A 16,108-nucleotide genomic window follows, 5' to 3' on the forward strand; every position below is an offset into this window, starting at 1 on the left:
TCCTGGGTGCATCCATCTTAGGGGATACTCCCATCTGATTCCAGGATAAAATGGTGGGCACCCAGCAGGAGAACTTGGGATGTGAATCTGAGTTCTATGCTAGTCATAAGCTTTCTTATGGAACCTTAGATAAGTCACTTATTAACCCCTTTCCAAATTTTCTCCAATAAAATAAATTAATGCACATCTCATCCATTTCATTATCAAACTTGATAAAAGAAGTTAAAATACTTTGAAAATTCATGCACTGAACAGATGCAAGATGTGTTTTGCTTTTGCTATGGTTGGAAAAAGAACTATACCTACGAAAACTTGTGAGTTGTTAAAATGCATGCTGTGTAAGAGTTAGATGGTATGCACACTGCCAAACTTCAAAGCAAACCATCCAGATGTTTGGGCTACCAACATGCCAATCATCTGCAAGCTTTCAAAATAGTGTTCAATTCTTTATCTTAGTAATGCATTTTTTTTCCTGAATAATTTTGTGACCCCCTGAGAAATTCAATGGGAATATTTTATTTAAATTGGTTATTTGATGATATATCAATAATGCCCAAACTTTAAAAATTGCCCAAATCTCTAATTCAGCTTCCTGGGGAAAAAAAAAAAAAGGAGGGGAATCTTTTCATGGCAAATATGGAATCATTACAAAGTTGAAATTCATATGAGAGAACTTTCTAATTAGGTAAGGACTTAGGACTTAGACTTTAAAAACACTTAAAATTAAGAGCTATCTTTTCTCCAAAATATCCACCAGCTTTCAGTGCATGCATATGATTAGGCAGAATTGGAAAGGCCTTCCCTACTCCAACCCCTCTCCAGCCACCCAGATCTACACTGTGTTAAGCAATTGAGGCAGAATGTTGTTTAAGGTAGGCAATAACTAGGGGCTTGACTCCTACAAAAATCTCCCCTTTTTAAATGACCATACAGAAAAACCTCAGAAAACTGTATTTTTATTGGTTCTATCATTTATGAGATGAATAGATGAATGAAGCCGTCCTTCTACCCTCCATTGACATGCAAGCAAGGTGGTCTTCTCCAATTAAACTTTGATAGTTAAAGAGATGCATAAAAGATTATGCTTCACAAAAATAAGAAAATGTTTATGTTTAATTAATCTTCACATGAAGTAGCAAAACATCATACTGACAAGACATAGCAAGGTGCATGCTGAGCCGTGTCAAGACACCTGAGCTCTGTTCTGCCTTCTGCTACTGAAACTTGCACCCACCAGGTGGTACGGCTTCTTCATAGGTTATACTAATAAAAAGAAAGTAAGGTTAAGTACAAGTCACTTGTAATTTTACAATTTTGTATTGACTGAATAATTCAGTAGTACATTTTGAAGTACTTTGGTCAAAGATCATTTTGTTTTGCTCTCCAAAGAGCAAAGAGAAGCCACAGATTCATGGTCCTTGGAAATGCATGGAAGTAGGCAACTTCTCTAAGTACATCCATTTATTGGATGACTGAATGGGTAAGCATACAGAAAGCAGAATCACAGAAGAAAAGCAAATCCTCTGGGGATTGATCCCAAGACCTCCAGGGACACCAAAATCCATGGGTGCTGAAGTTCCTTATAAAAAGGGGCACAGTGTTTGCACATGACCTGCACAGATTCTCTGTGCATTCCCTTTTTTTTTTTTTTTTTTTTTTTTTTTGTGGTGCTGGGGATTGAACCCAGGGCCTTGCGCATAGGAGGCAAGCACTCTACTAACTGAGCCATATCCCCAACCCTCCCATAAACTTTAAATGACCTCTAGATTACTTTCATGCCTCATAGAACGTTGATGCTATGTCAATAGTTATATTTATACCGTATAGCTCAGGGAATAACGACAAGAACAACATTCTATATGCTCAGTATAGATGCAACTGTTTTTTCCAAATATTTTTCATCTGTGGTTGATTGAATCTATGAATGGAGAACCCAGAATTCAGAAACTGCCCGTATATCAAGGTACAAAGGTGAAAATATACAAGATTCCTGGCATGGTTAAAGTTCTCGATTCTTGTCCTGGCAAAGCAAACTGTCAATGAAGTAGACTCTTTGATTCATGCTCTGATTAAAAAAAAAAGAAAGAAAAAAGTTTTGAGGCCATCATTATTGTAAATTATAATTTTTTTTTATAATTTAACCTTGAAAATGGAAAGTTTTAGAGTTTAAATAATACTGACAACCCTAATGAGATATAATATCATTTGCTCCAATTAACAGGTGAGAAAACAAATTAAGTAACTTGGCTTATAGTCTCAAGTTAGTACTTGATAGAATTAAAAGGCTAGAATTTAACTGTCTTAAATCCATCTTCAAATATTTTTCAGGGTAATAAACAGCCTATCTTACACAATGAGGGACATGTCAACCTGTCATTCCAAACCACTAAAGAGTTGGGTGGATTTTCTTTTCTTTCTTTCTTTTTTGTTTCTCTCTTCTGCTCCACTCCTCCTTTTTTGATATGCCAGGTTTCTGACCCAGGCACAATTTCCAGAATTCCCTGTAGAGCAGACCCACTAGAGTTCACAGGGGTGATATTTCAAGGAACTTGGTGAATAAAGGAAGGACAGTCTTTGTCTTTTGACCTTGCTGGTTCTTTCCTGAGGAAGTGGTCATCAATGTTATTTGAGCCAATTGTTTTCTTTATGCTTTTTTCTGCAGTTGAAGTTTCAAAAGAGATTATGGAAAAGGAGTAATTTTTTCTATATAATGTATCCTGAATCTTTCCTTCTTTAAGATTTTTATTATTCTTGCTGCCATTTTTGAATTCAGAGATATTTTGTACTGAAGCAAATACCAAGTACCAAATTCCAAGCAACTGGACTCTATAAGACACAAAATTGAGTATCTGGGTTTTGGCTCATTGAGACACTTTAAAGGGAATAAAATTGCCAAGTCTTACATCATGTTCTCAAATGCTATTGACTTTCTGCCTACTTTGCAAATTAGAGCCATGAACTCTCAACCAAGAATAAAATGTGCTCATCCATCAAGTCTTTAAAAAAACACACTTTTCTTCTCCTCATCTTAGCTTGTATTAAACTCATCATCATCCATCAGAAAATCCTACAGTTTCTGGTGCAGACTTCAGTAGCCATGACTTCACTTCGAAGTGGTCCCTTTTCTCATTTTCTTGATGCCCACCTGCACAGTCCTAGGTATTTATAACACCTATTTTTCCTCTCCAAAATTGAGTCATTTTCAAACTACAAAATAAGTTGTGTTCTAGTGTATTATAGTGCTCAGTGGAGCATCGTCCTCAAACCTGAAATAAAAGTAAGAAAATATTTGGGAACAATGGAGAAGAAGGCCTCACGTGTTGTGCTTCGGAGTCTCTTCCCCACACTCAGGTCCAGGTGTCAGGTAGCAGGTGGTGGCCTCACAACAGGGGTTCGTGCATTCCTTCAAAGCACACACAGACAGGGACAATGGTTCAGTGTGTTCTTCCCACAGAACAGGTGCACAGGATTTAGGGACAAGATGGCAATGAAGCGAAATTTCACAATTCATACTAAACAACTCTGTTACACCATTTCCAGTGGGAATGACCATGGAAAAGTAATGATAGGAAAAAATATTAGAAACAATGAAAACTGTCTCTTCAAAAACCAAAAATAGAATGATCTAAGAATTTCCTAAATCAGTTTGGTTGGGGTGATATTACATGTACATTAATTGAAATCTTCAAGGGAGACAATTTCTACACTACTCAAATAGTTTGAAATTGGAGAAAAAAATTAAATCCTGAACTCATTTTACCTAGCCCACAACATTCTGACAATGAGACTGAATATAAATATTCTCATCGATGAATATAAATGCAAAAACTTAAATATGATATTAGTAAAATAAAACCCCATTTTATCAAGGAAACAACTCTCCATTACAACTGTGGGTTTTCTTCACTGCAAGGGCAGCTGTCTGCACAGAAAAGGCAATATAATCCATCCTATTAAGACACTGAGTGGAGAAAACCGGTGGTCAATGGCAAATAGCTGACAAGCTTCAGCAGCCATTACTCAATCTCTTAAGTGTTATCTATCACACAGGAAAGCTGTAGCCAGCACCATGCATAGTCACCGTGAAGAAAATCTAGGTGACAACTTGTAAAAGAACACTCCATAAATGAAGAACAAGGAGGACTTACGTTCTGTGCTCTTATGCAATTCTAAGAAACAGTTCAAGACAGGGAAGATATATGAAGGACTAGGAATTGAAAAGTACAAATCATATTTCCATTGTTTGTATGGGGCACGATTCTCTATCTGGAGGAAAATGGAGGGTCAACTTAAAAATGTTTGATGAGTCATTAAGAGAGCATCAAAATTAGTAATAAAGTAGAAGCTAAATAAAAAGGAAATATTGCATATCCAGCAAAAAAGAAAAATCGTTTAGAACAAACTTTCAAAATGTGCAAGCACTACATGAAGAAAATGCTTCCTGAGAAACTTTGAAGTCAGTTCTTTCTTTTAAGACAATAGTTAATAGTGTGGAAATATCAGTGACCTTGAGAGTAAGCCAGGATTTTATGGGAATATGTCTGTGAAGATCATAGACAACATATTAGGGTTAGTAATTTACTACTTCACATGATAATGTCATAACTTTAGCCTGGGATTTGAAGTGCTTTTGAAAGAAAACTAAAATGAATAGCAAAACAAAGTCAACTTTTTGCTCTGATATCAAGTTCTAAAAGATCATTAAAAAAAGAAAAGAAAAAAAAATGACACCACATAATTACCCTAGTAGACCTCTCAGATTTTTTTTTTTAGATCCCATGTATGTTCATACCTTAGGAGAGCCACAATCACAATCTTCTCCCGTTTCCAGAAGTTGGTTCCCACACACAGGTTCTGTTATTATATTTTTAGGTAGAGGTGCTTGCAGTATGCACTTTGGTTTTTGAGATAAAAGGTATTTTTGAAAATTTGAGCGGCAGGATGTACTGAAATCCTTTGGAAATTTTGAACTGCAACCAGAAAAATACTCAGAAGTAACATGATATACAATGCAGTGGTTTTTTTTGTGATATGAATATGAAAACCTAACATATTTAGCTATATTATCTGGCTCAATGGAAACTGCAAATTTAGTAACTGTTAAGGACTGCATGGTATTGTATCTGGTGGGTAGAGGAGCTAACTGCAATTTTTTTTCCTAGAGACTCAGACGAAGAGGTAGAAGAATTTAATTTCCCATGTGGATTGAGCACTTTCCTAAACAACAGCAACTTCTCTTTTTGTTACCATCCTCTCATCTCACGCCGAGGAATGAGTGTACGAGATACTAACAATGATCCAGTGAAAGGAAATATCTGCAGGCTTCAAGATTCCAACACATTTCTTCCTCTCTGTGAACATCTCAGGAACAAGGCATGATTTATTCATTTTTTTCTATCCCAAGTCCTTGCAAAGTGACTGGCCTTAATAAGTAATTCACAAATGTTGCAAAAGTGGATTGCTAGATTAATTGATTAATTGATGATCTGTCTATATACAGGTACAGTTATCATCTTGGTTAGGCTAATGTTTTCAGAAGCTATGGGATTACTTTAAGTTAAAGTAATTTTAAGTTAAAATAATGCAGTCACCATAATTAGATGCTTTATCTTTGTATATGTAGAAATCTTAAGGAATGAGATGTGATATTGTGCCTAAAGAGACTGGAGTTTGAATTAACAGGATACGGAGCCTTTGGGGGAAAAAAATACCCATCTAACACATGCAGAGTGCATATGAATTCTTCAAGATTTGGAAAAAAAAATTTGACTTTAGGGTGACATGATCTTACCTCAGATATTGACACATCACACAGCTGCCAGAGGGGCACTTGGTGGTGTACGGAATATCAGGCATGCCGAGAACATGGCCTAGCTCATGTGACATTACTCCTACAAGAGCGACATTAGTTTTTCTTTTAGCCTGGGGAAAAAAAAAATAGAAACATCTGTCACTTCTTATTTTAACTACTTTTTTCTCAATTGTTGTCAATATGCAGCACTTAAAAGAATAGCTTGAGGGATGGAAAAGATTGTCATCAAACCCCTCTCCCACCATTGCCCGCTGCCTAAGGCTGAACGAACCTGAAATGGTTGGATCCTACGAATCCTGTCACTGTGTCAGTCAGTACTCCATTAGTGTTTGTGTAAGTTCTTAGTAATCAGTTATCAAAGTAATTACATTGTCCACAGAAAGTCAAAATAGGTGTCCTAATTGGACTCAAAGTTCTATAAAAACTGTTACCATGAAGACGTCACAGGCAGGCTTGGCCACAGGATACCTGCATGCACCTTCCTTCCCTGGATGTCCTCTTTGGTCACAGATACCAAATGACTAATTTAGAGTAATCTCTGGCCACAAAGGGCACCTGGCTCCCATTTCCGTCTCAACATTCCTGCTGTATCCCTTAACACCAACGTCAGCGTGACCCCCTCCGTCAGGACTGATGTTTCATAATCCAGGGACTCTTCAGGGCAACGATACACCAGGAGTTTCTGTTCTACTTGTGCTGATTGGTTCAGCAAATGTTCCCTGTGCCTACTTTGAGCAAAGCATCCTAGGCATCTTCACAGAGATACAGAACCACAGGGAACCTTGGTGTAAGTTTACAAACCTCAATAACGGCAACTGAAGATGAGGAGCACAGGGAGTTGGAGGCCGCCATCCCCACGCGACCGTTGTTGAAGCCGATTCCACTGTGTGAAAGGCACAGAAACACCGTCACAGCCTGCTTTTGGTAACCACGAGCTTTTGTTACTGAGGTTATAGATTTCCCTGGTTGCCTAGCCTTTTTAAGGGCCTCAGTGCAGCTTGTACTATCCCAGATCTGTATAATGGCCAAGCATGATCATCTCACAGCCAAGAGCCCACGTATCCATTGCACGGGGGCCTCCGGAATCTCACAGGTGAATTGCTAATGGCAGGATGTCAGGACTTCTCACAACTGATGGGGGAAATATGAGTGAGCACGAATCTCTGCCACGACACCTTGGGGATGACTATTCACTCTGCCCATGTTCACCTGCCCTGGCCAGCACGCGCTCACCTGAGAAGCTGCGCGTGGTCGTGGATCTTCTTCTTGCCCAGGGTAGAACGATGCCACCGCAGGAAGCTGTTGAAGGTGGTGCCTATGTCGGGGACCACCTTTATCTTATCAGCATCTGACCAGACCTCCATACCAACCAAGGCCACACGGACATCGATAGTATTATAAATCTGTGGAAAGAACAGTTCGGATTCCTTTAGTGTTTCAGAGCTTTTGCTGACCACACACGATGGATCAAGAGATGCACCATGATTGATGGATTTTCAATTTTTAAAGAGAAACACGAAAAGTTGCCTTTGCTGCAGCGTGTGCGATTTTACCTCGATGTGGGCTGTTCCTTTGCTAAAATGTCCCCAAACTGCTGCCCTTAAAGCACTGTGACTCGCCTGATTGCTTATATGCAGTTGCCAAAGCCCCAGGCCCAAACGTGGAAACACAAGCTTACATGGCAGGTGTCTTACCACATTGAGTAGGTTGAGCACGTCGAACACAAAGCTCCTCATCACAGTCAGATTCCCCTGGTACATCTTATACTGCAAAATGCAAAGCACAAGGTACAATTGAAAAGCAAATTAAAGTGAAGTGACTGATGGGGGACAGGGTCTCACATTTATGGAAAAATTACCTGTTTTAACATAATTGACAAGTATTCACATCATGGCTACTTAGGACAATCTTACATAGGGCTGTTTCAAGAAATTCTCTCTCAAATGTGAGAGTTTGGGGATAAGATGAAAATGAGGCATTCAGGAAATTGCAGTGTTGTTCATCTTTAAGTAGAATGTGTCAAATTAATAACTTAAAATGTTTTGAAACCAATTCAATATTAATTAAAATTTGAACATGAAGCAATATTTACTAGGTAAAAATGTAATCCCAGTATTTTTTCCTCTATATAAGTAAAATTTGTAAGTTATGTGTAGTTTTGTATCTAATTTATATTTATAGGCTATATTAAACAGATTTATATGTTATATTAATAGATTAAAGTACATTAATCTAAATTACTTAAATTACCTTCATTTAATCTTTTAATAACCTATATTTTATGTTATTTTTGTTTTTGTGGTTGATGGCCAGGAGTTCCATGGTATTAAGGATCTGTGGTCAGGTGTATTAAAGGGGAAGGTGATTCAAACCTACTGCTGACAAGGCAGGTAGGGAAGCCAAGAAGACCAGGTGCGTATCAGGCACTGTTAGCAGAAATGCGAGACTTTTGCTTAATAGCTAAGCTTACGGTGGAGCATGGTGTCCAAGAGCCACAACATTTCATACTCACAAAGGCATTATCCAGCACCAAAAAGAGATTGATGAACTTCTGTGCCTGAAGAATGTCTTCTTGCTTTACAAAGAACAAAAGAACATGGTCAATCATTATCTTTATCCTACAAGATTCGAACGCTTACATCACACATTTCTTATCTTGGAAAGCAATGAAGGATAAGTAACAAATGACAGCATGCCAGTACATCACACATGACAGCTGAGACAATCGACTGGCAGAAAATACTCACCCCTGGGCTTTTGAGGGACCGAGAAGTTCGAATATGGCCTTGTCTCCTGCCAATAGTTCTTGTGCCACAGGTGTGATTTGCTGTGTCTAATTCTTCCTGGTTGTATGTAAAAACGGCATGTTCTCTCTGGTCTGTGCTCCTCTGAGGTTTGATCAGGTATCTTTGACCGTGGTGGGTGAAGTATCCCCTGTGAGGCACAGAGACCGTATTTCAGAATCTCCTCACATGCAGTCACATACACTGCTCAGTACGCATGGATACCTCTCCCCCATCTGAATTCCACACACACAGTTATCAGCCACACATCTTTCAGCTAACTTTTGTTAATTTAAATTGTAATCAGCATTTGTTCATATTTAAATGAAGCCTATGCTATTTACACAGAAAAGTCTGAAGAATTACTAAAATGAAGCTAGTTCAAAGAATTTGGAATTTACACCATGAGCTCAATAAATATTTTTCCATAGTTTGTTTATTCATTTAACAATTATTTCTTGATAGAGAAATATAATAGGGAATGGAGTAAAGGAATATAATGGGGAATGGAGTAAAGGAATGTTTAGAAACCAAGAGCCCCAGAGGGGAGAAAGAGGATTTGTAGACCAGCCAGAGTAACATATTGGGATTAGCAGTAGCTTAAAGAATTTCTTTCTAGAAAGCCAATTAGTTCAGAAAGAGAAAGTGAGTCCATGTTGTGTAATATTATAAACCCAACGCAAAAGTCATGAAAATGTATTTATGAAAATATTTATGATATGGGAAAAACAGGTTAAGTATGAACCATATTGGTAAAGCAATTATGTGTTTTATTCATCTCAATCGTGTGAAAGGTATTCTTGTCCATATGCATAAAAAGCTACAGAAATGAAAAATGTTAGTAATAGTGATCATTCAGAGGTAAAATTTTGCAGTAGCTACTGTTTTCTTATTTGTGCTTTTTCTTACTCTGTATTTTTCCTAATTGGCAAGAATTACTAGTGCAGACAGAAATACAGATGCATATGCTTTAAAAAAATTAAGTTTAGCAGAGAAAATTGCAGGTTAGAATCTTAAAGAAAGAAGACAAGATTGCTGCAGAGTTTAGATGAACTTGGAAGTGGACCCAGATATCACCAAGGTCCAGAGTGTAGGTCTCTTGCTTAAACAGAGCTGGGCCTGACTTCTAGAGCATCAGTTATGAAACAATTATAAGTGTGTTGTTCATTTTTCACTTCAACCACATATATTCAGCAATTAGTGATGAAGAAAATAAGTCACCAAAATAGAAAAGAAGACATAATGTCCAGGAAGACTCAATTCTGTATAACAAAAATGTTACTTAAAATTTAATATTTGTAATGTGCTTCTCACCTCAACCCATCACAGGTACTAATGCTGGCAACGGAATCCTTTTCATTGAGGATGTGACCTTCATAGTAACAGTGTTTCTGGAGTGGAAAAGACATATGCTTTAGATATAGACATAAATGAAGAAAGTTCATGAACCATAGCGATGGGGACAGCCGCCATCTTGAATATGTGGGAAAGTACAAGTAGCAGTTCCCAGAAACAAAAACAATGAGAACATCAGAAATTTTCTGAATTGCTCCACAACCGACCCTGGAAACTCTCCATATTTGGTGTCTGAGATGTTTTTCTGACACTAATTTGCACTAAGGCAAATTTGAGGAGATTGCACTTAAGTGGATTCATGATGAAAGTGAATGTTGCCCCTAAGTGGTCAATCCCCTGGGTGGGGGAAATAATGGTACTGCTGGTAGGCTCTCAGGTCATGGGTCCTTAGGAAATGGTTTCCCTGTGTTGAGTCCCCAAAGACACTGTGCATCAACCTGTTAGCAAGACAAGGCATATTGTTTTCAAGACATTGGAATCCTCAAGAGGTCGCGCCACCATCTTGAGATCCTCAAACCGACTGGTTTAATTCAGCAACTTTAATTGGTCTTTTAGTGGAATTCCTTTAACAGACTTCAAACTCCAGAACATTTGTCTTCAATGAGAAATTCACATGATTGATGGTTCACATCAGTCAAGTAGGGGGCCACTTAACATGGAGTGATTTTTGTTAGCTAATGAATAATCTGTGGTTCAAAATAAATGGTCTTTTTGCACAGTCTGAAATTCCGTGTGTGTGTGTGTGTGTGTGTGTGTGTGTGTGTGTCCATCCTTTGGAAGAAACCATTGTCAATGTTTTCTGATAGAAGACAGAAAATGTACTACATTAACATATCCTCAGTCATTAATATTTGAGTATGGATGATTTTTCAGATACTCCCTTATGAGAACAAATGTTAGCAAACATCCAGATATCCATGAAATGAGAGCTTTGATTAAAGAAGGAAACAAAGAGCCTTTTGATCACAAATGTCTCATCTGATTTTGGGGGTTCTTTTTGCTTGTTTTTTTCTTTACAGAGACACGTGTTTAGGGTGCCATGGCTCTGAGAAACTCTCTCAGTTTTCAGTACTTCTGGAAAGAACCTTTGTATGTTCTTTCTGCTCTTCTCTGATTCTCTATATAGTGGATTTCTATGTCTGAGCTGGACCCTAGCACTGGTATGTAGGATGGTATTTTAACTAGATATAAGCATATTAATTCAATAATTGATATTCCATCGCTGACCCTAGAATAAATGAATGTATCTTCAGGAAATAGTAAACAGTGACTCAAGGATTCAATTACCTAAATGAGAGACTATTTCTATCCTACAGTTAAATTGATCTAGGGACAAGTGGACTTGTGGTTGCTCCTAAAAATAAAATATAGAAACCTCTTATTACTACTACCATCTAAAAAGTGACTGTGATTTTTCCACCTATTGTCTCACAGGTCACAGATGAGCATCTTGATTTTACATCATTTGATTTTTTTTTTAAAAAGAGTTATCCATGGACCATGGACGTATGCGTTTTCCAAGCCAGGGGCAGATCCCAGGGAGAGTCCCAGGAAGCAGCAGACCTTACCATGCTCTGAGAGCTCCTGGTGATTTCCTCGCCTGCAGAGGAGTAGTATGTTTCTGAGTAGTCCGGCCCCAGGAGATGCCTTTAGGGAGCAGAAAGCTGCATGACACACTCAGCATGGTAACAAAGGTGATTTAGCTGACATAATCTTCAACACTAAGGGAATAATGATGTCTCTGATAAGAAATCATTGACCTTTGACCATTGGTCCTTTTCCAACATTGGAACTCTGCTGCTGAAGCCAATCAGAGCATTAGTTACATCTAATAAATCTAAGGGGAGAAATGCCCTCAAACTGCTTCTCAGCTACAGATTCTTTACCTTAAATGGGTCAGTTTAGGATTTTTTTTTTTTCACCAAGGACACAGCCATTAGGAATTTCTACAGGGTTCTGGGTCACAAGTGTGGGTAAAGAACCACTGCTTCCCTGAAGAACTTCACTTACTGCTATAGAAGTTGAGGGAGCCCCATCTCCTGGAATCTATCTCAAGTGTGTGCACCCTGATTCAGACTCGGACATAACTTTTTTACAAAAGTAATGACAAGTCACATCAAAGGTTGGAGCTGACCTGAGCAGAAAAGATTTTCAGTACATTTCGGAAAATTTCAAGAAGAAGTCATTTATATGTGTAGCTCTTTTATCCTTTGCATATCATTTTCTAAGAAAGTATCGACCCTCCTAGATAACATTAATCCAAATTAATATCATCTAAAGCTCAACATGCTGCATGTCTTCCATTTCCACCCGCAAGACTTGTTCCCCACATTCTCGTAATATGATCCAGTGATTTGACCGTCTGGAAGTACAACTTACTTGGTTTTTTGCAGGTGAAGGATGATTTCTTCTCCATTTAAGATAATCTGATACTGAACTTCAGGTGCATTTATGTCCTGAAAATATTTAATGTATAAACATTTCATATAATTTGTATTTCTGAGTCTACTTAAAAAATAATATAAGTGATATATACAGTCTATGTCAAGAGAACAATCATAAATATATAGAGGCTAAATGTAGTTCTTTTATGCCTTCAAAATACCTAAAATACAACACAACTTGCATATTAAGGCAGATTGCCTGAAAGTTTAGTTATATGGCAGTCAAACTTACCAATGAAACTAGCCCTAATATGTGAGATAGGATCTTTTTGTTTTCACTAATGTACAGTAGGCTCTCCTGTGTACCGTAATAGATCACCAATAAGATGCTAATAAGGCATGCATGTTTACTTCAAAATCAATCCAAACATACTAAAGGTAACTAATCAAATGCTAAAAAAAAAAAAAAATAAATAGGATGAAAATTACAAAATGAGGGGAAAATTTGCAAGAATGTAATAGTCAAAGAGTTCATAACTTTAATAAGTAAAATGATAACACTACAAACTATTGAGATAAAGTTAAATTATCCAATATAGACAAAATGTCTGAGAAAAAGGGGAGCCACTGGGAAATGGGGAGGTGGTGAGGTTGGAGAGTCTCAGAAGTGACATCTCTTTCTAGAAATGACTGCCCTTCTGAGGATCTTTTCTTTTTCCCCTATGAATTTGCAGAACAGTTCAGGCATCTTTATCCTTTTCTATCAAGTGAGGCAGTTAACTCTTGCGGCTCAACTGTAAAGGCTGGAAGTCAGATGCTGTGTCCTGGACAAGGGCAGCTGGATGTGTGGACTTGAAGCCAGAACAGCTGGAGTGAACTGTGATGTCACTTCTCCTGGTGAAAGGCTCTTTCCTGGTCTCCCTGGGTGACTGTGCGATCCACCAGTCCTTCACACCACTTACCTCTTTGCCTCGCCTCTCGGCGTGGTTGTTTTCCATCCTTCCTTTGTGTGAAATGTGTAGTAGTTTGGGATAAACTAGCTCATGGAGGGTTATTCCAGGAGTTTGCTTTATGACCGTGGCTAGAGAAAGAGAGAACATTGATTTAAGAAACTGAAAGCTTTGTATTCTGTTTTCTTTTGATTTGGTTGGTTGGCTTGTTGAAAGGACAGGGAGGACCGGAGCGCCAACATGAAGAACAAGTTGATTCTCTTGTTTCAGCTTTGATTATAGAGTCCCCCGCCCCAACTCTAAGAAAATCTAAATACGAGGAGAATTCCTTGGACCACATGACCAGGAAAGTCAGTCTTGGACTAATAACAAACAGGCTGTGAGCCAGGAAGACTGCTGCTGCCTCTTGTAATTCAGTCCCTTCTTCCTCTAGAATCCCCTTCAAAACTGTGATATCTTTTTCCTTCCAAAGTTCTCAGGGACCTCCGCTTTTCCTTTTCTATGTCTCTGTCTCACAGCAGTTTAATGCCTGAGTACTTACTCCAAAAATCAAATTTTTCTTTGGCAGGTAGAACCTGATTCTTAGGAGGGACTCTAGCAGCAGTGATTTTACTCCCTGGGTGACAATAAACCATGATGCTCTTTGCCTCATTAGCATTTCCTCTCAAGACTGCAGATTCTGCAGGAAATAAGGGTTTTGTAGAGCGTGCTGTTGGAGGAATTTGAAAGTCCCAAAGAGCAAGTAGCAACATTGTTTATAAACAAAGGCTCCTCCTTGATGGACTCCAATTTACACCACATAATTTCCCATTGTTTACAAACAGTAGGAAAAACCCTCATATTGGAGCCAAAAGATGCTGTCTTGTACTCTAAATAAATGACCTCACTTTGTCTTCTTATCACTTCTTATCTAAGAGATTTTCATAAAACTTGAGTGAGATAAAATGCATAAAATCATTTAGCACCGTGTTGGGGAAATGGCAGTACACCTTGTGTACCTTTTCTGTACCTTTTGATTATTCAGTCATTCATATCAAGTCAGTCTTATTTTCTAATGCTCACATTTTCACACATTAGTGTCTGGGTTCAAAGCCAGATTCTCTCCCCCTGTGATAGCAGGTGTGACTTAGGGACACCAAGCAAGCTACACCTGGCTGATGTGGAGGAACACGTTCCCTGTTCCCTGGAGGGAACAGTAAAGGAAGAATTCCCTTCTAGATAACTCCCAATTATCTGCCATGATGCTTTCCTGAGAATAGTTGGTTATGTGCTAAAAGGAGAAAATAAAATGAAGACTGGGTTAGAGCTCAGTGGTGTAGAACAAAGCTTTTATGAGGCCCTGGGTTCAATCAGCAGTGAAACAATAACAAAAAAGAATGACGGAATTAGCAGAATTATTCAGCGAGTGACACCATTTCAGAACATTCTTGCTAAGTTATTAAGCAAAATATAAACTCATTGTCAACTAGGAACACCAAGTTTCTAGCACGACTAAACGAACTTGAAAAATCTTCAATGATCTGTATGAATGTGTAGTATAATTATTAGTTTAATAATGATTGGATTTGATCTTTTCTTTGTGTTTACAGCTGAGCAATGTGAGAAACACATCTGGAATATCAGCTATTTCTTATGGGGCTAGCCCTGTGCAAGTAGCCTTTCAGAGCACCATTAAGCAAGTGATAATTTTGTGGTGAGCTTGTAGAAGTCCTTAGTAGGTCCTTTAACTCTTCCAGGGTGAGATTTGCATCAAATGTGTTTATATGTGGAAATGTGCAGGTTTTCAGCACTTGACTTTCGACATGATCGTCACATAACCATTAGTGAAATAATGATCAATGGCAAAGTGAGCTTCATTTGTATGTGGCATAGTAAGGTTGTATATAATGGCCACCAAGTCAGCTGCTCTGTCAATAATTAACCTCAAAGAGAGAGTTTTATCTCTGAAACTGATCCTTTTGACTTGTTGTTCTACTTTTGAGAACGTTTCTTGTGAAAATTTCCAGAAAATGCCAAAAAACAGCCTTGATTCATGAAGATATTAATAAAATTTGTTTACTAGTATAAAGATATAAACAGAGAAAGAAGTAAATTTTTGCTTCTTATAGCTTAGAACATATTGTGCAAACATGAATTTCATTTACCAAAATATTTAATAATTTGACAAAATTTGATAAGATTTAGAATATATGTTTTGAATATGTTTAGAATATATGTTTACTATATATGTATATATAGTAATTTAAAACATCTTTACCCAAAAAGTTATTTTAAAATACATATATAGATGCAGTTTGCTTTTGTAAAGAAAGAGGTAGGAAGTATACTAAAACAAAAACAGTATTGATCTTTGAATCATGAGAACATATCAAGGGTACTTTAAACATTCATCAAATAATTATGATTTTATATAAGATGTCAATATAATTGTGCTTACCTTGTGTTTGAACCATGAGCCAGAGTATAGAAAGCAGGACCTGAGACATGCTGGCTATCACAGGTAGCTGAGGACAAAATGTGGCCTCCTCAACTGTCTGTTTATCTTCCTCTGGTTCTCTTTATAATCTGAGAAAGAAAATAAGACGCAGAACTTTTCTCCTGAGAATGAGGAATGTTTCCTCACTGTGTTGGGAAATTGCCAAGAAACACTGTCAGATCTTGAGAATGTTCCTCTTTTTGAGAGGTATTTATGTCTGGGGCTCTTGCTCATTAAGCACACGCATCTGGATAGCAGCTAGCCTTGGGTCCTCTTGGAATGATGGAAATAGGCATACCGAGAGGGAGGCACCCAAGAGAACAGTTACACACTTATTCACACATCTA

The 16,108-nt window shown here is 37.9% G+C and overlaps 1 protein-coding gene across 1 annotated transcript; it reads right to left on the reverse strand.

Moving 5' to 3' along the window:
- Positions 1-1,005: 1,005 nt before the first annotated feature.
- On the reverse strand, positions 1,006-15,826 carry Adamdec1 (ADAM like decysin 1). Its single transcript, XM_047550760.1, has 14 exons — positions 15,723-15,826; positions 13,298-13,416; positions 12,331-12,407; positions 11,520-11,598; positions 9,910-9,986; positions 8,560-8,746; positions 8,325-8,387; positions 7,507-7,578; positions 7,046-7,215; positions 6,614-6,695; positions 5,792-5,922; positions 4,793-4,970; positions 3,318-3,403; positions 1,006-2,065 (listed from the first exon to the last, which is right to left on the reverse strand). Exons 1-14 carry the CDS (start codon positions 15,769-15,771, stop codon positions 2,059-2,061), a joined length of 1,377 nt encoding a protein of 458 aa, XP_047406716.1. The 5' UTR covers positions 15,772-15,826; the 3' UTR covers positions 1,006-2,058.
- Between the last annotated feature and the right edge of the window lie 282 nt (positions 15,827-16,108).

This window comes from Sciurus carolinensis, chromosome 4 (genome assembly GCF_902686445.1).
Source record: "Sciurus carolinensis chromosome 4, mSciCar1.2, whole genome shotgun sequence".
NCBI lineage: Eukaryota > Metazoa > Chordata > Mammalia > Rodentia > Sciuridae > Sciurus > Sciurus carolinensis.